The 24,073-nt window shown below is 35.1% G+C and overlaps 1 protein-coding gene across 1 annotated transcript; it reads right to left on the minus strand.

Moving 5' to 3' along the window:
* Positions 1-7,714: 7,714 nt before the first annotated feature.
* Positions 7,715-15,934, minus strand: LOC148939228 (uncharacterized). The gene is made up of 2 exons (XM_089106676.1): positions 15,835-15,934; positions 7,715-8,309 (listed from the first exon to the last, which is right to left on the minus strand). Exons 1-2 carry the CDS (start codon positions 15,841-15,843, stop codon positions 7,791-7,793), a joined length of 528 nt encoding a protein of 175 aa, XP_088962802.1. The 5' UTR covers positions 15,844-15,934; the 3' UTR covers positions 7,715-7,790.
* Positions 15,935-24,073: the final 8,139 nt, after the last annotated feature.

Genomic DNA, 24,073 nt, shown 5'->3' on the forward strand with positions numbered 1-24,073 from the left:
CCAAATTGAAAAGTTTATTTTTTTAAAAGAAATAAAAGAAAAAAAACGGAATGAGGGTGCCCGAAAAACTTTGAAGGAGGGGTCCCCTGGCTCCCCTGGATTCACCCCTGTTCAGGGAAATTTAAGGGGGATGTTGAATAAACGAAAAGGAACTATGTGTTGGCTACTACTATTGTTTCTTGTACTAGAACAACCACTGCTTCTGCTACTTGTCCTACTATCAGCAAGGCTAAACATATTATGGTGAAACTTTCAGGGAATGCTGAAGGGGATGTTAAATTGAATCAAAACACATTATATGTATGCAGGTTGTCAAGAGAGAGTATTAAAAACATCCTAAGAACGGCTTAAGGTTGAAACTTTCAGGGCATGTAGATGATAACGTTAAACTAACGAAAAGACATTATCTGCATGCTACTACTGCTACTGCTCTAAATAATACCAATACTAAGGCTAAGTTTACTAAGGCGATATATTCAGGGAATGTCATGGAGATTGTTGAGCTAAATTAAAATTTACTGTGTGCATGTAGAATGTCGAAAGGAGTATCAGTAATATCCAAGGAACAACTTAGGGTATTAAGTTGGAACTTTCAGGGCATGTTGAGGGAGATGTTGAACTAATCAAAAGGCACCATGTAGACATTACTACAACTAGTGCTAATACTGCTACTACTACTACTACTACAGCTACTACTACTATCAAAACTAAGAGTATAAAGGTGAAACTTTCAGGAAGTGTTGAGAATTAACTTGAACTAAATCAAAACACACTGTGCCTATTCAGGGTGTCAAAATGACTTATTGGCAATATCACAGGAACAGTTTAGAGCATTAAGTTGAAACTTTCAAGTTAGGTTGAGGGGGATGTTGAGCGATCTAAAAGAAAACATGATTTTACTGCTACTACTTTTTTGTACTAGTACTAGTACTGCTTCTTGTCCTAAAAATAGCAACGGTGTAAATATCAAGGCAAAACTTTCAGGAATATGGGTGTTGAACTGAATCCCCGTGCAACTCAACCCCATTTAAATGAATCCCTGTGTAACTAAACCCCCCTGTAACTGAACCACCGTGCAACTGAACTACCTTGCAACTGAACCACCGTGCAACTGAACCACCATGCAACTGAACTACCTTTGAACTGAACCACCGTGCAACCAAACCCTTGTGTAACTGAACCATCGTGCAACTGAACCACTGAACTAAGTTTTTCAGTATTTTAAAAATATGAGGCAATATCATTTGGTAAAACACAAGTTAGAATCTTTACATATTCAACCTTATTGGAATTGTTTGTTTCTTAAAGTCATGATATAAACGCCTGTCAAGATCATTCATAATAAAGTTTTGTTTTGTTTTTGCAAAACAAGAAGATCTAATGTTACAAACCATTAAAGCAGATTTATTTCTCTTTTTTTTCAGATCAATCAGACTTTTCTGGACGTTAAGTAACAAAAATGTGTAAATATTTGAAAATATTTGACCTTTGTGAATCTAGATAACAAATTTTGATCAGATGTCTTTGAAGAGATTGCAGCTAAAAAGGACATGGGAGGGAGACTCGCTGCACTCCAGCCTTTTTTCATTATTTCTTCAACATGCCTTGAAAGTTTAAACTTCAAACCCTAAGGTTTATTCCCTCAGCTGCCCTTGCCACATTGCAGATACATCTTCTTGTAAAACTGGATGCACATAGTACCTTTTGATTTAGTTAAAGATGCTCCTAAACATTTTCTAAACGATATGACGGCCAATTCAATCAGCCATTCTAGATATTGCTGGTATTTCCTTTTCACAACCAATAAAGGTAAAAAAGTTTATTGATTGTGTTTGGCACTCTTCTTGACATTTCCCTGAGGTTTGACCTTAATACTCCATGCTTTTATTCTATTTGTAAGATCAAGCAAGTCCTCTTTTCTTGATAAAAAAAAACACCTTGTATGCTAAGTAGTAGGCAACTTGCATAACTTACAGCCCTTGCACCAGAGGCTGAGGGCTGTGAACGCTGGAGGCATAGTTATTTGACCTTTGAACTGTTTTAAATAAAATGGTCATCTCAAAATTATTGATCGGATGTATTTGGGGAAAAATAGGGTAGGGGTGGAAGCCCCCCGATCCCTTTTCTCTCTTAATAAATGTACTGAAACTTTTGTGTTCCAATCAAATGAGCACCCCCCCCTACCAAGTTCATACAAAAAGTTTTTTATAAGAACCTTATGTGTTAACAGTGAGCAACTATCTTAACTTGCAGCCCTTACCCCAGGATTTTCTGGTGGGGTTGTTAACTCCATGTGACCTTTATACTATTTTGAACAAACAATTCTTTTTTAATTTTGATAGGATGCATTTGGAAGGAAAATGGAATTTAAAAGGGAGAGGCTGATTGTCCTCTAATTACCTTTGATTCTTCAAAATTGAAGAAAAAGCATTGCCCATTGCAGAAGTTTAAGTAACCTTTTTAAGTTTTGTAATTTGTCCATTGCTTACAGATATTATTTGTTGTTGTAAAACATGCGGACATTTTTCGTGTGGGGGTTTTCTGACGGGGGGTCTGGAGGATTTTCCATATTAAAAACATTTTTGGACGGAAGGCGGGGGCAATACACCTGCATATAAATTCCTTTGTTACCCTTTCCTTAGCACTTCTCAACTAAACTAAAAAACAACACAAGTCAAATAATGAAGGAAAAAACGTTTTTTTATTGCGTTTGTCAGTCTTCTTGACATTTCCCTGAGGTTTGACCTTAATACTCCATGTTTTTATTCTATTTGTAAGATCAAAATGCCCTCTTTTCTTGATAAAAAAAAAAATACCTTGTATGTTAAATAGTAGGCAACTTGCATAACTTCCAGCCCTTGCACCAGAGGCTGAGGGTTGTGAACGCTGGAGGCATAGTTATTTGACCTTTGAACTGTTTTAAATAAAATGGTAATCTCAAAAATTATCGATCGGATGTATTTAGGGAAAAAGAGGGTAGAGGTGGAAGCCCCCCGATCCCTTTTATCTCTTAAGAAATACACTGAAACTTTTGATTTCCAATCAAATGAGCACCCCCCCCTCCCTACCAAGTTCATACAAAAATGGCTCATACCATATTTTCGGTGAGGGGGTGTTTTCCAGAGGAGGTTTTTCCATGGTAGAGGGTGGGGGTAGACTTCTAGACCCGTAGACAGTGACAGGGCGAAGGGAACCCCCATTAAAAGACATTAAAAAAGGAGAAATAAATCTGGCTTTAAGAGTTTTTGACGTCCGATTTTCTTTGTTTTTGTGACAATAAAACAGGATTTTTTTATTAATCATCTTGACAATCATTTATATCATGACTTAAAAAAGCAAACAATATCAACAAGGTTGAACATGTAAAGATTGTTACTTTTGTTTCACCCAATGTAAGTTCGGTGGTTGAGTTGTACGAGAGCTCAGTTATACGATGGTTCAGTTGCACAGTGGTTCAGCTGCACGGTGGTATAGTCACACGGTGGTTCAGTTGCACGGGGGCTCAGGTACACCGGTGTTTAGTTAAATTGGGTTGAGTTGCACGAGGGCTCAGTTTAAAGGGGTTCAGTCTTACGAGAGTTCTGATACACGAGGGTTCAGTTACACAGGGGTTCAGTTGCATGGGGGTTCAGTTGCACTTTGGTTCAGTTGCATGGTGGTTCATCTGCTTGGTGGTTTAGTTGCACGGTGGTTCAGTTACAATGGTTCAGTTGGAGGATATTGAACTAACCAAAAGAAACTATGGGCATATTACTACTGCTAATGTCACTGTTACTGCTACTACTATTACTGCTGCTCCCCCCCCCTACTAATACTGCTGCTACTTCTATAACTACTACTATGCTACTAATCAGGGCGGATAAAGAATTAATGTTTAAGTGATACAAATACAGAATTAAGGAACAGAATTATGTATTTTTATGTAGTTTCAACTAAATGAAAAGGACCTAGGTACAGGTAGGTTCTCAAAAAGGCAAAAAATTATCTTAGGAACGGCTGAGGGTATTACATGGAAACTTTCAGGGCTACTGCTGCTGCTACTACTGCCACTATGGAACTATATCAAAAGATTTCAAGTGCATCTAGCCTTTCAAAGTGGCACATAACCAACATATCAGGAGCAGACATTGACATTAAGCAGAAACTTTTTTAGGGAATGTATCTTTTTATTCAAAATTGAATCAAAAGGCATTTTCTGTATGCAGGTTGTCAAAAGGTCAGGTTAGCAGTATCTCAAGAATGGCTGAGGCTATTAAGTTGAAATACTCAGGGCTACTGTTATTACTGCTGCTAGTATGGCTACAGCTACTACTACTATAAATCTAAATCAAACGGCTTTAAGTGCATCCAGATTGTCAAAATGGCATAGATACATTGTCTCATGAATGAAATAAAGTATTGAGTTTGAACTGAAAGGGAAAGATAAAGGGAATGTGAAACTAAATCATAAGGCATTATATACATCAAGATTGTCAAAAGCGCATATGGGCAATATCCCAGGAACAGCTAAGAGCGTTGCATTGGAACCTTCAGATCACGTTATTGGGTATAATCAACTAAATCAAAAGACGCTTAGCAAATTTAAGGTCATCGAAGGGGCGATTTTACGATATATCAGGAACAGCTACAGGTATGAAGTTGAAACTTTCAGAGAATATTGAAGGGAATGTTTAACTAATCAAAGTCTGTAAAAGGGTGCATCTTCAATATCTGTTGAAAGGCTAAAGGCATTAAGATAAAACGGCCAAAATATTATGGGATGAATTTTAAACCAAGTAACAACTACTCACAGCTACTACTACTACTACTAATACTACTACTACTACTGCAACTTCTACTACTACTACTACTACTGCAGCTGCGACTACTTATGACTGCAAATGTGACTATCTACGAATGCTACTTCTTGCAACTGCAACAGCAATTACTTACGACTTCTTGTTACTGTTTGTGACGGCGACAGTGAATATACATGATTGCGACTTTTGTGACTGCAAATACTCGTAACTGCGATTCATTGCGACTCCGACAAATTGTGAATGTGATTCAAACACTTGTAACTGTAACTTTTACTACTTGGAAATACGATTGCTCCTGAATGCAACTGCGACTGCAGCAACTACTTGCATTTGCAGTTGCTTAACACTACGGCTGCTACTACTTATGACTATGACTGTAAATATTTAACACAACGACTATGACAACTTGCGAATTAGAAATTGTCTGCTGCTTCTACTAGCACTACTGCTAATATTACTGCTACTATTGAAATAAATCAACAGAGTTTTAGAGCCTCATCTAGGTTGCCAAAATGGCACTGATGCAAAACCTCACAAACTAATTAAGGTATTAGGGTTAGAGTTTAAAGTAAAGTTTAGGGGGAAGGGAGATATAAAACTAAATCAAAAGACATTATATGTACCTAGACTGTCAAAATAGCGTCTTTGCAATATCCCGGACATGCTAAGGGCTTTACGTTAGAACGTTAAGGATTTACTGCTGGGGAAGTTGAACTAAACCAAACGGCTTTATTTGTATCTAAAGTTGTCAAAAGGGTGAATTTTCAGTATCTCAGGACAGGCTATAGCAATTAAGTTGAAAATTACAAGGAATTTTGAGGGGGATAATTGATTATATTTGTCAGCTCTCAAGGTTGTAACATGATGTGGGTCAGAATTCTTTTAGCCCTAGAAAACTCAAAACATTATGTAGTTTTTCAACTCATGTGTTTGAATATTTTTTTTGTGTACCCTTTCATCCCAAGTATTATGGAACAGACAGTATTATAATATTTCAAAGCCTTTGTCCAACATATAGATAGTCACCAAAATCTTGATTCGATTAAACAGAACAAAAATTGTTCAAAAAAATCACAATATAAACATTTCGAAGAAAAGAAAGGAGCTACATTAAACCAAAGAAAGGAGCTACATTAAACCAAAGGAGCTACATTAAAACCAAAAGAAAAGAAAGGAGCTACATTAAACCAAAGAAAGGAGCTACATTAAACCCAAAAGAAAAGGAGCTACATTAAAACCAAAAGAAAAGAAAGGAGCTACATTAAACCAAAGACGAGTGGAAATAAAGTAAAATAATGTTTCAAGCGTAAAACGACCATAATTCTCAATAAATAAATAAATAAATAAATAAATCTTAAAAAGAATAGAAATTATAATAAGTAATCAATCACACTTAAAACGAGCAGAAATTACCACAAAGGGAAGTGGGGTACTAATGCCCTCTGTGCCTTGTAAGGAATAGAACAAACACCAACTGCACTTTATTGAAAAGAAAATGCATTTAAGAGGTTTCTCTCTCTTCAAATACAAGACATTAAGGATCACGTTAAGGAATCCCAAGCTTTTGAGACTTTCAGGATTTAATATTAATTGACATTGGGGTGTAATTCCGGATTCATATGTCCTTTTTAGTAATCTTGGTTATTATTAAATTTTTTTCTATTTATAAATAAAAACACATGGCTACGGATAGAATTATTTTCAGTAAAGTTTGCATATTTTAAAGATTCCTTCGCTAGATTTCGTTATCAACCAATTTTGAAGTGAAATAGATAGCAAATACTAGCGAGACTCTTCCCTCCTCTTTTTCTTCTGTCTTTATCGGAACAAGAATCTAATTGGCTAGTTGGTAAATCAAGGCATAAACATGGTAATTTTTAAACTATTACCAAATTTTTTTTTAAATATGTATCATATTCCACTCTCCCAGATGAAAAACCGCTGGAATTTAGTCTGGGTTAGAAAAAGTGGGAGGTCGGATTTGAAGTTAAGAGTACAGTGTCAGTAAAAGTTATCCCTGCGGAGAGATTGCAGATTATGGGAGAAAAAAAATAATCAAAAATTAAGGTATTTTTTAAATGAAAGTGTGCTAAAGAGAATGTTTCAGGTGCAATCGTCCGCAAGAAAGTTTTCTGGGAGGAGGGAGGGGGGGGGGAGTTTGCCAACAATGAAATTGTCAGGGGGAGAATTTTCAGGGAGACGCTATTTTACATGAGAGGAACTTTCCATGCAGGAATATTCTAGTGGATGGAGAGAATTTTCGTAGGAGGAGGGGCCAAATTTTACCGTATTATCTGAAAAACGATAGGAGATTAACTCAACAATAGATTTTTTTCCACTGAAAGCAAGGAGTAACATTAAACCTTAAAAGAAAAAAAATCAATCCCTATTGGAGGGGGTTTGGTCCCTTATCAATAGCTCTTTATGCTAAAGTTTGACATTTTGACACAACTCTTTAAGAACAACTGCTGAAACACGGGGCCGTTTAATTAGAACAACAGGCTTTTCTAAAATAACTAAAAATGTTTCTTTATTACTTTACTTAGATGCTTTGAGAAGGAAATTAACACTTTCACAATGAAGTGTTCAAAATATATTTATTTTTGTAAAAATAATTTAATAGAGTATTTTTGATAAGAAAAAAGTAAATTAAGAAAAAATTATCCATAGATTAAATCTTATAACTTTCTATGCTTATAACCTTTTCTGCTTAAAACTTCAGCTCAATAAGGGACAGTCAGTGAACAGAAAACAGTATTGTAGTGGACAAGGGAATGGTGACACCAAGTTTGAAAGTAGTGGTGTTCTTTTACTTTTACAGCAACAGGTCCACAAATATTCTGAAAACCAATAAATTAAATAAATAAGATAACTACTCGGCCTATTAGATGAATATTGGTTTGATAAAAAGACAATTTTCTTTAGAGTAAGCCGTTTAATAAATAATAAAAATGAGTAAGTATAATTGTTTAAATGATGAGTCACTGCCTTTTACCAAGGATGTCCTCCATAGCCATACCTATAAGGCCTGTATCCGAAAGACTGATGATTATAGCTGTAAGAGGAAGGGGTATGGTAACCATACCCGTATGATGGATAGTGACCATAATAGCCATGTCTACTTTCTGCGCCTTCTAATGCTTCTTCGGCTGGAGCTTCCACTTCAGATGTGTCTCTTTTGCCTCTATAGCCATGAGGATATCCAAACGACTGATAAGTGTAGCTGTAAGATGATGGGCGGTGATAACCGTATCCATATGATGGGTAGTGACCATAATAGCCATGTCTACTTTCTGCCCCTTCTAGACCCTCTTCTTCTGGAGTTTCCACGGCAGATGTGTCTCTTTTCCATCTGTGTCCATGGTAATAAGAAGGACGATAATAGTGTGGTCGATAGTAACGTCGGTGGTGGGTGGCATCAGTGTTTAAATCTTGGGACTCAACAGCTGTTTGTTTTGGAGCTGACTCCTCAGCTATTACAGCAGCAATACCAAGAGCAATAAGAAAGATCTAAAAAAGAAAAATTATAAATAGTTATAAAATAGTTCACTGTGAAATATTAAGAAGTAACTCTATATTATGAAATTATTTATGACCTTTAATAACAGTAAAAAAAAAAAAATACGTTAGATAACAATAATAATAATATTAATAATAATAAGAAAGAAAATAATAATAATCATAATAAAAATAATAATAATATTAATATATAATAATAATAATAATAATAATAATAATAATAATAATAATAATAATAATAATAATAACAATAATAATAATAATTTTATTGCTCTAAGAGTCCCAGGGCCTTGACAATACAAAATAAAAAATTCAATTCTAATGATATTACAATGCATAAACAAAAACATTACACATATTATAAAATTGTAATAGTTACAGTATTATTGGAATTATTTTGTACTATAGATTTTACTACTATTCTATAGAATATTTATGATTTAAAAGCATATAAACCATATATTCAAATTTATTATTTTGTATACCTGTGTTATACAAGATATTTTACAGTTAATTCCAAGCCTATTATTAGTCAATATTTTTGTTTTTTGTGTTAAAACGTAATAATGTATAATCAGACGGCTCGTGGTAACGAACTGTAAGTAAGGAGTGACCCGGCTCAGTAGTGACGTAAACTCTAAAAATAGAATTTTGATACCAATAGATACATCAAAAGAATCATATTTTTATGCTGATTTTAAACAAATGAGCTTCATCAAGATTAGGCTTACCCATTAAAAGTTACGTTCCTGAGAAAATTTGCTTTGTTTTTGAAAAAAAGGGGAAACACCCCTAGAAGTCATAGAGCCTTAATGAAAATCACACCATCTGGTTCAGTGTATCAGAAAAGCCTACCGTAAAGTTTTCATGATCCTATCTGCAAAAATCTGGAATTTTGTATTTTTTGCCGGAAGAGAGATCAGGGATGCGTGATTATTTGTTTGTTGTTTTCTTCTTTTTTCCCAGGGGTGATCGTATTGACCCAGTGGTCCTAGAATATCAAGGGAGGGCTCATTCGGACGAAAATTAAAAGTTCTAGTGCCCTTTTTAAGTTACCAAAAAAATAGAAGGCAACTAGGCCCCCTCCCACGCTCATTTTTTTCCCAAAGTCGCCCGATCAAAATTATGAGATAGATATTTTGTTCGACATGGTCGAAAATATAATAACTATGCCTTTTAGGATGACTTAATCCCCCAAAGTTCCAGGGGGAAGGGCTGAGAGTTATGAACTTTACCCAATGTTTACATATAGTAATTGTTATTGAGAAGTATACAGATTTTTTAGGGGGGATTTTTTATGTTTTTAGGGGTGGGTGGGTTAGTAGGGGGTTATGTGGGAAGATCTTTCCATGGGGTAAAGGAAATTGCTATGAAGGGGGTGCTGGATTTCCCGGCGTTATTAAAAAACGATCAGAAATTAAATAAAAAAACAGTTTTTTAAGTGAAAGTAAAGAGCAACATCAAAACTTAAAAGGACCAGAAATTATCAAACAGTTCGTGGTAACGAACTGTAAGGAGTGACCCGGCTCAATGGTAACCGAAACTCTAGAAAACAGGTTTTGTTACCAATAGATACATCAAAAGAATAAGATTTTAATGCTGATTTCAAATATATAGTTTTACCCATCAAAAGTTACGCGCCTGAGAAAATTTGGCTGATTTTCGAAAAAAGGGGGAAAAACCCCCTAAAAGCTATAGAACCTTAATGAAAATCACACCATCATATTCAGCGCATCAGAGAACCCTACTGTAGAGGTTTCAAGCTCCTATGTGGAATTTTGCATTTTTTGCCAGAAGAAAGATCACGGATGAGTGTTTATTTGTTTTTTTGTTTTTTTTTTGTTTGTTTTTTTTTACCCAGGGGTGATTGTATCAACCCAGTGGTCCTAGAATACCGTGAGAGGACTCATTGGAACGAAAATTAAAAGTTCTAGTGCACTTTTTAAGTGACCAAAAAAAATTGAGGGCAACTAGGCCCCCTCCCACGCTGATTTTTTCCCAATGTCACTTGATCAAAATTTTGAGAGTGCCATTTTGTTCAGCATGGTCAAGAATATGATAAATATGTCTTTTGGGATGACTTAGTCCCCCGACGTCCCCAGGTGGAGGGCTGAAAGTTATGAGCTTTACCCAATGTTAAGATATAGGCCTAGTATTGGTTATTGGGAAGTATACAGAAATTTTTAGGAAGGATTTTTTCTGGTAGTAGGGGGGTCGGTGGGTTGGGATATATGTGGGAGGATCTTTCCATGAAGGAAGTTTTCATGGGGGAAGGGAAATTGCTATGAAGAGGGCGCCGGATTTCCCAGCATTATTTAAAAAAAAAGATCAGAAATTAAATTTAAAAAAAAACAAGTTTTTCCACCTGAAAATAAGGAGCAACATCAAAACTTAAAACAAACAGAAAATATTACGTGTATGATTGGGTTCACCCCCTAGTCAATACCTCGCTCTTTAAGCCAAAGATGTTTCAGGACTTTCATAAGAGCTATTTATTCTAAATAACGGCCTTTGTGAGCAAGGGGTCGTTTTTAAAGAATTGGAACAAAATTCGAACTTTAGCTTAAAGAGTGAGATATTGACTAGGGGTCGAGCCCCCTAATATACGTATTAAAAATATATGAATATAGAAGCTCGTTACGTAAGTTAATTCGTAAGTTACGTATATTGATTACTAATAAAAATGTTCGTAAATAAAATTAAACAAGTTTCGATAAAGCCATTTAACCAAATAAAAGTAAAATTAATATGCAAATTTTGTTCTAATTATTCATTTACGGTGAGCCAAAATCAAAACCGCATTAATTCAAAAACGTTCAAAAATTAAATAAAAAAAAAACAAGTTTTTTTTAATTGAAAGTAACGAACGACGTTAAAACTTAAAACGAACAGAAATCATTCCGTATATGAAAGGGGCTGTCCCCTCCTCAACGCCGCGCTTTTTACGCTAAAGTTTGACTTTCACAACTATATTTTTTTTAAACAATAAAAAAATTTAGCGTAAAGAGCGAGACGTTGAGAAGGGTACAGCCCCTTTCATATACGGAATAATTTCTGTTTGTTTTAAGTTTTAACGTCGTTCCTTACTTTCAGTTAAAAAAACTTGTTTTTTTTAAATTTAATTACGTATATGATTGGGTCCGCCCCCTCGTCGATATCTAGCTCTTTAATCCAAAGATTGTTTAATACTTTCATAAGAGTTAATTATTCTAATTAACGGCCTTAGTGATTAAGGGGTTATTTTTAAAGAATTGGAACAAAATTTGAACTTTAGATTAAAGAGCGAGGTATTGAATAGGGGACGAACCCCTAATATACGTTATTAAAATATATGAATATTGAAGTTCGTTACGTAAGTTAATTCGTAAGTTACGTATATTTATTACTAGTAAAAACGTTCGTAAAAAAAATTAAACAACTTTCGAGAGAGCCATTTAACCAAAAAAAGTAAAATTAATATGGAAATTTTGTTTTCGTTATTCATGTACGGTGAGCCAAAATAAAAACTTGCATTAATTCAAAAATGTTCAAAAATTAAATAAAAAACAAGTTTTTTTAACTGAAAGTAAGGAGCGACAAAAAACTTAAAACGAACAGAAATTATTCCGTATATGAAAAGGGCTGTCCCCTCCTCAACGCCTCGCTCTTTTATTGTTTAAAAAATTTTTTGAGAAAGAGTCTAACTTTAGCGTAAAGAGAGAGGCGTTAAGGAGGGGTTCTTACTTTCAGTTAAAAAACTCATTTTTTTTTTATTTAATTCTTATGCTAGGACCAACGACCAACAATGGGAACTGAAAAGAGTGACGACCTCAAAATAAGTAGATAAGTTAAAACTTAGGTAGAAACTAAGTTAAAAATAGAATCAATGTCTGATTTTTGTAATGATGACAAACTAAACTGTGAGCCCTCCAGAAAAACTTACATCCTCCCAAATAAAATTTAAATCATGTTCATTATAGGAAAGAATTTTAACTTGATAACTCTATGTTGCGAACATTTACTATTTGATAATATTATATTTGACGTAATATGGTATTATATTATTAATATTATATTTACTACTTGATACTATTTGATACCTACTATTACATGTCCATACATTACAATTCATATTATAAATAAATATTCATTGAATAATGTTAGACTTGTCTATACTATGATTAAATTAAAAAAAACAAGGTTTTTCTTTACTTAAATTAAGGAGCAACATTAAAACTTTAAACCAACAGAAATTACTCCGTCTGTGAAAGGGGCTGTTCCCTCCTCAACGCCTTAAAAAAAGAGTTGTGAGAAAGTATCAAACTTAAGCGTAAAGAGTGAGGTGTTGAGGAAGGGACAGTCCCTTTCATATACGGAATAATTTCTCTTCGTTTTAAGTTTTAATGTCGCTCCTTACATTCAGTAAAAAAAAACTTGTTTTTTTATTTAATTTCTGAACATATTTTAATTATTGCAGGTTTTGATTTTGGCTCACCGTACATGAATAGTTAAGACAAAATTGACATATTAATGTTACTTTTTTTGCTAAATGACTATCTCGAAATTTTGATCGGACAATTTTAAGAAAAAACAGCGGAGGAGGGTCCCTAGTTGCCGTCCAATTTTTGGTTACTTAAAAAGGGTAACATACGAATTAATTTACGTAACAAACTTCTATATTCATACATTTCTATTACGTATATTAGAAGGTTCGCCCCCTAGTCAGTACGTCGCTCTTTACGCTAAAGTTGGAATTTTGTTCCAATTCTTTAAGAGTGACCCCTTAATCACAAAGGCCATTTAATTAGAATAAATTTCTCTTATTAAAGTACTAAAAAGCTTTAGTGTAAAGAGCGAGTTGCTGACTAGGGCGCGAACCCACTCATATATGTAATAATTTCTGTTCGTTTTAAGTTTTAAGGCTGCTCCTTACTTTCAGTTGAAACAACTTCTTTTTTTTATTTAATTTCTGATCATTCCTTAAATAATGCTGGGAAATCCGACCCTTTCTTCATAGCAATGTCTCTTCCCCCATGAAACCTTCCTCCATAGAAAGATCCTGCCACGTAACCCCATACCACCCCCGACTCCCCGAAAAGATCCCCCCCTGAAAACGTCTGTATATTTCCCATAACCAATGCTATATGTAAGCATTGGGCAAAATTCATAACTTGCAGTCCTTCCCCCCGGGACTGTGGGGGATTATGTCATCTTAAAAAACATAGTTCTTATATTTTTCGACCATGCTGAACAAAATGGCTAGCTCAAAATTTTGACCAGGTGACTTTGAGAAACAATGAGGGTGAGAGGGGCCCTAGTTGCCCTACATGTTTTCTATCACTTAAAAAGGGCATTAAAACCTTTAATTTCTGTTTGAATGAGCCCTCCTGCGATATTCTAGGACAGCTGGGTCGATACAATCACCCCTGGGAAAAAAACCAATAAACACGCATCTGTGATCTTTCTTCTGGTAAAAAAATACAAAATTTCATGCAGATAGTAGCTTGAAACCTCTACAGTAGGGTTCTCTGATACGCTGAATCTGATGGTGTGATTTTCATTAAGGCTCCATAACTTTTAGGGGTTTTTCTTCCTTTTTTCAAAAATCAGGCAAAGTTTCTCAGGCGCATAACTTTTGATGGGTAGGACTAAACTTGATGAAACTTATATATTTATAATGAGCATTTCAAAATAATTTCGAGTTCTGATCTTTCCCATGTTGTAGAAAAAAACAACAATATTAACGAACACAGGGCCAAAAAATGTTATAGCCTTAAAATAATTGCAGGATCTTAAATAATTTTGAGATCCTGATGTAGCCATTTGAACATGGTTTTAAAAACTTTTTCTCGTTTACAAGACTCGTTTGAATAAGTATTTAGAGCTCTAGTAGGATAAATTATGGATAGAGATTATGCAATATTATTTTTCAGGTCTTAGCCATTTTGTGGTAAAAAAAAAACTATCAATATTGGTGCAAGTTTGCTCTAAAATACTTAGATATTCATTGAGTGTCAGATTAGCAAAACGCTTCTTTTGAGAGCCTCCCTGTCTCAGAGACATCGCTAAGATGTGATGGCGCATTTATCCTTAACATATGTACAATTTGGTCCAAACAAATTGAACCATACCAACAACTTTAAAGTGCTCCTTATTTGAAAACTAGCTGCTTGGAAGAAGGGGTCGGGGACCTTTTCGGAGGGTTGGCATGAAGCCTCAAAAGCTCCATTTCAAGCTCAAGTTTTCGAACTGTCTGATTGAGATGGTCCGGATTAATAAAGAGAGAGGAATAAATCCTTTAAGCTGAAGTCAATAGGTGGAACATAATTGGTCCAAACAAAATGAACCATACCAACAACTTTAAAGTACTCCTTATTTCTAAACTAGCTGCTTGGAAGAAGGGGAAGGAGGGGTGGGAGATTTTTTCGGAGGGTTGGCATGAAGCCTCAAATACTGCATTTCAAGCTCAAGTTTTCGAACTGTCTGCTTGAGATGGTCCAGATTAATAAAGAGAGAGAAATAGATCCTTTAAGCTCAATTCAATAGGTAGAACATATCCATATCAGATATACAACGGGAATTCTTAGGAATTGACAGCTAAGCTTTCGTTTTCAAAATATCTGTTTTTACGGAAACAACAGTTTTTAAAATCAAAGTATTGTGAACAAAGAATAACTTTAACGTAAAGAGCAAAGGTTGATGGGGCTCAAAATTTTCTTAGCCCTTTGCGCGGCAATTGCTTCAAAACTGGGAAAGATTAAAACTTTGCAGCTGCAAAAACTCTTTTGATAAGTTACATGCTTTAATTCTCCTTTGGCTTAAGGATTAAATTGAGAATTTGATTGAAATTAAAAGATATTATTTTCCTTTTGATCACCCTCAAAAGGACACATGAACAAAATAACTTATCTGTGACCATGTATCCTGGGAAATATACAGAAGTCCATATTTTGTAGCTATGTTCTAGAACCTTGTGTTGAGTTCTCATGTCTAGTAAATTTGACTGTTTACCTTGCCAACTTATTAAAATTATCACTTTTTTTCATTCTTGAATGCCAAAATAAGCCAACTGCTATCCCGACTTAAAATCAGGAGAAGTCAAACCTGGATAGCGAAGAACCAATTTTAATTTTACAGGAAGCTCATTTACCAGTTGAACCTCTTTGAAATAGATCTAGGCTTCTCAGCCTTTCCCCAAAACTATTAACTAGTCAGATACCTTTTCTATACCTCGTTCGAAATATTGTTGTCAATGCAATTAAGAACTAAATTTTAAATCAAAATTTGCAATAATATTTGACGATTAATTGACATTTTATAATTGACAAATCATTTAACGAACTATTGACGAAACATTGACGTTGAAATAACTAATAGATGAATTATTATTCATTATTTATATTAATTGATGATTATTTGACAAATTGATAAATCATTATTATTATTATTTATTTTACCTGAAATAAACATTGCTAGGTATAGGTTTTGGAGCTGTTTGCTTTTAGCAAAAGAATTAACTTGTTATAGGCTCACTTACAAATTTCATTGTTGCTTCTTTGTTCAACGAAGACAATTCAAAGAGTAAAATACAACTGAAGTAAATAGCAAGAAATCACTTTATATACAGTAAAAGATCCAGTTAAATGACTGGAATTACGTCAATTGTTCCAGGATGCTGAACTGATCTTTGGGTGTGGTTCCAGAGTTTCACAGATGATTTGAACCGTAAACCCACAATAATTTTTTTCTTAATATAATTTACAGTTTATTTTCTTCCTTTCTCAGCAGAAATTTCAACCAAGGAAAATTAGCTGGACAAAATTAGTATCGTCATTAACCAAACAAATTTTTTTTAATGAAAGTAGAGTGCCGTTAAAGCTAAAAAAAATGACAGCGGGGGTTTCCCTTTCCTCAACCCTAAGTTTATTATACCAAATTCTTATGGTACATAACTGAAAGTATTTATGAGTGTAAAAAATTTACTTAATGGATTAATTGCAAGTATTATGTTACAAATTGCCTGTTAAGACATTTTAACTTAAAATTGTATATTTTAAAGCAAATGCTGATTAATAACCTTTTTCAATACTGACCCAATTAAAAAAAGAGTTAATCCCATTTCAATAAGGGTTAATACCATTTCAATCGTCTTTGTTTTTGCGAAATTTGTTCATAAGGCAATGGAAAAAAAAAACAAACTATAGCGTAAAATCTGAAAAACCTATAGCGAAAAATTTTAGTTTGTGACTAAATGACCTCTTTCCGGTTTTCCACAAACATTTTTCCTATGAGATTTGATTGGAATAAAAAAATCGAAGTCTTTATAGAAATGAATGTTAAGTAAATAGCGATAATTAAAGAAAGTATAAGATTCTTAATGTTGATAACATTAAATCAAAGAATCAGCTTTTTATTCCAAAGATGTACTTATCTTGAGTTTGAAGTTGAACATCCCAAGCTATCTTTACGTAAGAAATTTTGCATAATTATAGAAAAACCTAAAAATAGAAACAACTTAAAAATAGGATAATTCCTATAACAATACGCCAGCAAATTGAGCATGCCTGAGTACCCATGAGCCGGTTCCTGAAACCACTAGAATAGGAAATGTTTAATATTGTATTTTCTCTTATAACAGAAGCGGTTTTTTGTGTTTTATTATCATTTTATGGATTTTTTTAATCAACCAAGATTAACTGTACTCTTCAAAATCAAATTTGATTCAAACCTGATATTTAATTTGATTCAAAATCAAATTAAAAACTTCAGTATTACTAAGAAACGTTCAATTCTTTCAGCCTTTCTCAGTAACACCCAGAACAAGAAATTTTTATTTGATTTCCTAATCTTAGTTTCAATGCTTTACAAAGTAACGAGTTTGAAAGCATTAAATATATCGCCGTTTGTTAACCAAGTTCACAAATACCGATATTGTTCAATAATACCCGTCCCACACTTCGGCATTGCTCAATAAAACCGAATCCCAGGAGTTCCTATTTTATTTTTCATAATTTTTACTTTACTTTTTCAGTTTTTATTTTTACTTTTACTTTAACTGACATACTTTTTTATGACTTTTCAAAAATCTTTGCCTCTGAGTTTTACCACCCATTTTACCACCATTTGTGAATTCACAACCATTCATTTCATAGGAAACGATCAAAAAATAGGACAACCTCTTAATTTCGAATTCTATCCCCCTCCCCGTCCCTTTAGGGTGGCAAATCATCCAACGCCTCCCGTGTGTTTCCCTCAGATTTCTCAAGGTACCCATTTTGAGCTGGGTCGACTCTGGCTGAGCTTACTGGGTGACACCATTGACCCCCGTCTCAAACAAAAGAATTAACGACACCGGGACTTACTTTTACTTTAATTGACATACTTTTTTATGACTTTTCGAAAATCTTCGCCTCTGAGTTTTAACACCCATCCAAAACCAGACAGAGATCATTGAAATATGAACTGTTTTTTTCTGCATTAGCAAAATTATTGTGTTCATAAAACTATACTGTCTCATAAAATATAATTAAAGCAGTAAACGCCAGCTAAAAGAAAGGGGCAATTTTAAAACCGAAAAAAAAGGAATAATTTTATATGCAAGGGAGACTACCCCCTTCAAGACTCGCCGATCATTAAGCAAAGGTCTTGTAGTCCTTTGAATTAACTACTTTTTCCAACTCAATGGCTCTTGTGTTTCAGCAAATGTTCTTAAAGAATTGAAAAAAAGTCAGACCTCAAAATAAAGAGCAAGGAGCTAAGGAGAAGACTGACCTCCTGTTATACAGTATAATAAGTTTCAAAGCCGCTCCGTGCTTTCGATTGAAAAAACTAGTTTTTAAGTTTCACTTCTGATTGTTTTCCAAATCATGCCCAGACCAAACCAGGATATAAGATGGGGAAAATTTAACAGAGAAAAACGGGTTTAACTTAAATAAAGCAGAGAAAACAAAATAAAAACAGAACAACAACAAAATTTTAAAATGATAGAAAATAACGAATATTTAAACTCCACATCCGGGAGCCTTTATCAACGGAGAAAAAATAGAAAGAAAAAGAAAAAAGTAAAAAAAAAAATAATTAAATCATCTAGCCCATTTGTCATTCGGGTCATATAAAATCTTTGATGCTATGGACCATGGAATACCTTTGTTGTAGCCGAGGAACCGTAATTTTCTTGGCTTTTTTTTTGTCTTTTAGAATCTTGTGTCCAAGATCAAAAACAGCTTGTCAGTGCTGGTGAAACTAAATCGCCAATTAAAACTAAATCGCAATCTGTTAAAAGTGATTGAGAGCTTTCTTTCCGATCGTTCACTGCGTGTTGTTCTTGACGGGTTTATTTCCTGCGAATATCCAGTGAAAGCATGGGTACCCCAGGGCAGTGTCTTGGGACCTACGCTCTTCCTTATCTACATAAACGACATGGGAGACAACCTCGCAAACCATCTGCATTACTTTGCCGACAATACCACGACACACTCAGCCGTCCCTAAACACGAAGACCCAACACAAGCCTCCCTTTCCCTACAGATGGATCTTTTGAAAATTGAAAAGTGGTCTGATGCATGGATGATCAACTTCAATGCATCGAAAACAAAAGAGCTTCTAATTACCCGATCAAAAGTGCCACGTGAACACCCCAGTTTCATCTTCAAAAATAAAGCTATAAAGAGAGTCGACGAGCTTCGTCTACTGGGCATTCATTTCTCCACCGATCTCTCTTGGAACAACAACCTTGATCGGGTGAGAACCTCCTGCGCAAGAAAGCTTGGAGTTACTCTCCGCTGCAAAAACCTTCTTCCATCAAGCTCGATCATCCCACTCTACAAGTCTTGCATCAGGCCCATAGCTGAATATGGATGCCCACTATTTGCTGGTGCTCCGAAAACGCTGTTGGCACCAATTCAGAAGATCCAGAATAGGGCAAATAGGGCGGGCTTCGCCTCTACATAAGAATTGCTCCAGCCTCTAAATGAAACGTTTGATGTAGCGTCGATGGCTGTTTTCTACAAGTACATGAATTCACCTCCCTCAGACGAGCTCTCTCGAATTGTGCCCCCCTTTGTTCAGCCGACAAGGCAGACACGAAGGCACACAGCTCGGTCCAATTATCTAAAAGAGGATACGCCGAAAACCGAGTACTTGAGGAACAGCTTCATCCAGCGTTGCACTTCTATCTGGAACGATCTTCCTGGGGATATTATCCCTGCAAATCCCTCTATTGACACCTTCAAAAGAAGGTTCAATAGACATTTAAAACCTCGAGGTCATTGAAAGAGGTAAATGAATAGCGGCATATCAAATACTTTGAAGTACCTGGCGCCGTGAATATTGGAATTAAAAAAAAAAAAAATAAAAAAAATAAAAGCCTCAAATAGAATGTTCCGCGTGCGTCTGTTTTGGGGTCCCTACCTTTTCTTATATACATTGATGACCTATTGATTTAAAATGTAGAATGTCTTTTTTAATTAAAATTTATAATGTCTATTGATTTAAAATGTAGCGATATAGGAGAATCAAAAACTATTTTGTCTTATTTTGCTGACGAAACGTATTTTACTGTATATTCAAAAACCGAGGAAATGCTTATACAGAATCTTCCGACTGGCAGTTTTAACATTGAAAATGGACGAGGATAAACACATTCGGGGATACCAAACTAAATCTAGTTTCGTAAGGCGCGGGAGAAGTAGCTATTACTACCCTTGGATTGACAAAGTACTTTGACTTACTTGACTTAACGCTCGTGCTCAGCAGGGTCACCAGCGTAGAGGGAACTGGTTGACAGTGCTGTCAGTCTTCTTCAAGCAGCCCTGTCCAGGGCTAAGGATGAGGCCTCATTAGGGTCGATGTTGCGGTTGAAGAGGCGTTGATTTATAACATCGGCCTATCTGGTGTGCGGCCTCCCTCGAGGACGTTTCCAGACATTTTCCGAGGGATTGAAGTCCGAAATGATCCTAGCAGGAATACTTGGCGGGAGGTGGAGTAGGTGGCCGTACCATCTTAGAGAATGAGCTTTTACTTGGGTCTAGAGGTTCACTAACTTGAAGGTCTTCAGGATATCAGTATTGCGGATCTTGTAATACCGTTCGAAGCCTTCAACTCGACGCAGGTGTCTAGTTTGGATGGCATCGACCTTTCTTAGCTGTGTCTGGGTTATCGGCTATGTCTTAAAAGAGTACAGCATGAGGCTTGAGACTGTGGCGTTGAAAATTCGGGCTTTTGTATGGCCACTAATTTGCGATTTCTGGAAGACTGGTCTCAGGAATCGTCCGAATACAGAGTTTGCCTTGACTGATCTGGCTGAGATTTTGGCGTCCTGTGTGCCATTTGTTGATATAATTGATCCGAGATAAGTGAACTTCCTTACCACTTCAACAGCTTGGCCGTTAATCGCATCATTTAGGAGTGTTGTCGATGTGGTCATTTCTATGGGCATGATCTGAAGCATTTTTTTCCGGTAGATATCATGAGATTGCTTTAATTTTTCTTTTTTTTTCTTCGCCCATACCTTCTATATAGTTGTGTTGCCTGTTTCAGTACATTATTAAATCCCTTTAGTCTCCTTAGAAGTTTGCAAAATAATACTGTGTTTTAGCTGGAGTTTTACTGGAGTGTTTTGACTGTATTTTTTCAATCCAAGGGCAGTAATGGCTACTACTCCAGTGCATTACAAAATGGGACTAAGTTTATTCTAGCCGAATTCACAACGAACCCGAAGTTTATAAATTAGTATGAGTAGAAATCATCCTTTACAAAATTCTATATACGTAATCACTACTTTGGAACTTCTTCCCGTCCGAAAAGAAATAATTGAATATATCTGCTTTATATTTTTCCATTTCGGAATTTTTTATAATTAAAGATAAAATAGCGGCTACGTTCAATTTTATTCAATTTTCGTTCAATTCGGCTTTATTCTAGCCGAATTCACAACGAACCCGAAGTTTATAAATTAGTATGAGTAGAAATCATCCTTTACAAAATTCTATATACGTAATCACTACTTTGGAACTCCTTCCCGTCCGAAAAGAAATAATTGAATATATCTGCTTTATATTTTTCCATTTCGGAATTTTTTATAATTAAAGATAAAATAGCGGCTACGTTCAATTTTTTCAGATTTGCCAAATATTTTTTACAATTTTCTCCTTGGGCAAAAAACTATAAAATTATCAATACGTAAATCCTTGCAGACGCAATTATCGGTATTAACAAGTCTTTAACCCATTTTCAAAGGAATATTCATCATCCATATTCGTTAATGAATTTTTTTTTCACTGAAAGTAAGGAGCGAAATTAAAACTTAAAACGAACAGAAATTATTCTGTATATGAAAGGGGCTGTCCCCTCCTCAACGCCTCGCTCTCTACGTTAAAGTTTTACTTTGTCTCACAACTTTATTTTTCAAAACAATAAAAACCTTTAGTATAAAGAGCGAGGCGTTGAGGAGGGGACAGCCCTTTTCATATACGGAATAATTTCTGTTCTTTTTAAGTTTTAATGTCGCTCCTTACTTTCCGTTTAAAGAACTTTTTTTTATTTAATTTCTGAACGTTTTTCAATTAATGCAGCTTTCATTTTGGCTCTCCGTACATGAATAATTAAAACGAAATTTTGATATTAATTTTACTTTTTTTGGCTAAATAGTTTTCTCAAAATTTTGTTGTGACGTAACTTACGAATTAATTTACGTAAAGAACTTCTATATTCGTATGTTTTAGTAACGTATATAATTTTTATTATATAACGTATATTAGTAATGTATATTAGTAACGTATATTAGTAACGTATATAATTATAATTATAATTTTTATAAACATTCCGTTTTTTAGAGTTTCGGTCACTATTTAGCCGGGTCACTCCTTACTTACAGTTTGTTACCACGAACTGCTTGATTTGTTCGCAGTAGTTTGTTATGAAGAGTTTTTGCCATGAATTTGGTATATATTAAAGTTTCTTGTCATGTCTATATTAACAGAGTTTTTTTTGTCAAGGAGTTGTCTGTGCATGTATATATTAAAGTTCATATATAGAGAAACAGAACCTTTCAGTTCTCTACGAAATTCATGTAGCTCATCAACAGTCGAAATACCCTGAGGAAATACTTCCCACACTTGACAGCCAAAATGTCTGATAGAAAGAACGGAATGCTTTGGAATAGCCTGAGGTCGTTAAACTAGTAACAATGTTCTAGTCAGGTAATTATGGAAACTATCACCACGTGTAAATATTTCACTAAGGTATTCTGATAATAACACGCGTGTATATTTAAACATAAAATCACCATTATAAAAACAGCAATTTGTAACATATTTACTTCATGATATATACGTCAAACAGACTTATCACGGTTATCCTCAGTTAAAAAAGATAGATCATTATTTTGTAAACGTCTAAGGGACAAAGGTGAATTAAAAACGTAATGGACCACACAAGACAATTATATAGCAGGTATGGGTGAACAGAAAATGAAAACTAAAGCAGTCTCATAACATCATAGACAGCGCAATCACGCTGCCTAAGTAAAGAACAATGTTGGCACAATGTGTTTTTTTTTTGGCTCTCCATACCCGGGCACTTCGTATCGAAGAAGTTGTCGTAGAAACTTCGAAATGGGCTTAATCAATTGGAAATTTGAGTGGCTAGTACCCTTTTTATAGTCGACAGTGATTGCAGGACAACTAACCCCCCTCTCACGCCCACTTTTTTCCCAAACACATCCAATCAAAATTTTGATATAGCCATTTTGTTCAACGTAGTTGAAAGTTCTGGAAATTAGTTCTTTGAGGAGGACAACCCCCCCCCCACAAACCCCGCAGGGCAAGGGTGGTAAGTTATGTCCTGGGGGCATATAAGGTTTTTAAAGAACGTGTTGTCGTAGAAACTTCTAAAAGCGCTCATTCAAATGGAAATTGAAATGGATAGTACCCTTTTTAATAGTCGAAAGTGATTGGAAGGCAACTACTACCCCTTATACCCCCACCATTTCCCGAAACACATCCAATCAAAACTTTGAAAATAGTAATTTGGTTCCCTGCAGTTTAAGATTCTGGAAACTATACTTTTAAGCAGGACAGTCCCCCCCCCCCACAGTCTTCAGGGCAAGGGACAATAGTTATTCCCTGAGGGCATACAAGGTTTTTATTGAAGTCTTTGTCATAGTAACTTGAAAAAGGGCTCATTCGATTGCAAATTCATAGGGCTAGTGCCCTTTTTAATAGTCGAAAGTGATTTGAGAGCAACAAACCCCCCGCTCACGCCCACCTTTTTTCCAAACACATCCAAATCAAAATTTTTGGATAGCCATTTTGTTCAACGTAGTTGAAAGTTTTGGAAATTAGGTCTTCAAGGCCTCCCCCCCCACAGCCCTCAGGGCAATGGTTGTAAGGTATGCCCTGGGGCATATCAGCTTTTTATAGAAAGCGATGTTGTAGAAACTTCAAAATGGGCTCATTCAATTGGAAATTGAAAGGGATAGTGCCCTTTTTAATAGTCGAATGTGATTGAAGGGCAGCTAACTCCCCTCTCACGCCAACCATTTCCCCAAACACATCCTATCAAAAGTTTTAGATATCCATTTTGTTCAACGTAGTTGAAAGTTCTAGAAATTAGGTCTTTTAGGATGATAACCATCTCAGAGCCCTCAGTGGAAGGGTTGTAAGTTATAACCTGAGGGCATAAAAGGTTTATATAGAAAGTTGTTGTAGAAATTTGAAAAGGGGCTCACTTGATTGGAAATTGAAATTGCCGTTTTCAATAGTAGAGAGTGAGTGGAG

This window comes from Artemia sp. Qi Xiang Cuo, chromosome 21 (genome assembly GCF_049724085.1).
Source record: "Artemia sp. Qi Xiang Cuo chromosome 21, ASM4972408v1, whole genome shotgun sequence".
NCBI lineage: Eukaryota > Metazoa > Arthropoda > Branchiopoda > Anostraca > Artemiidae > Artemia > Artemia sp. Qi Xiang Cuo.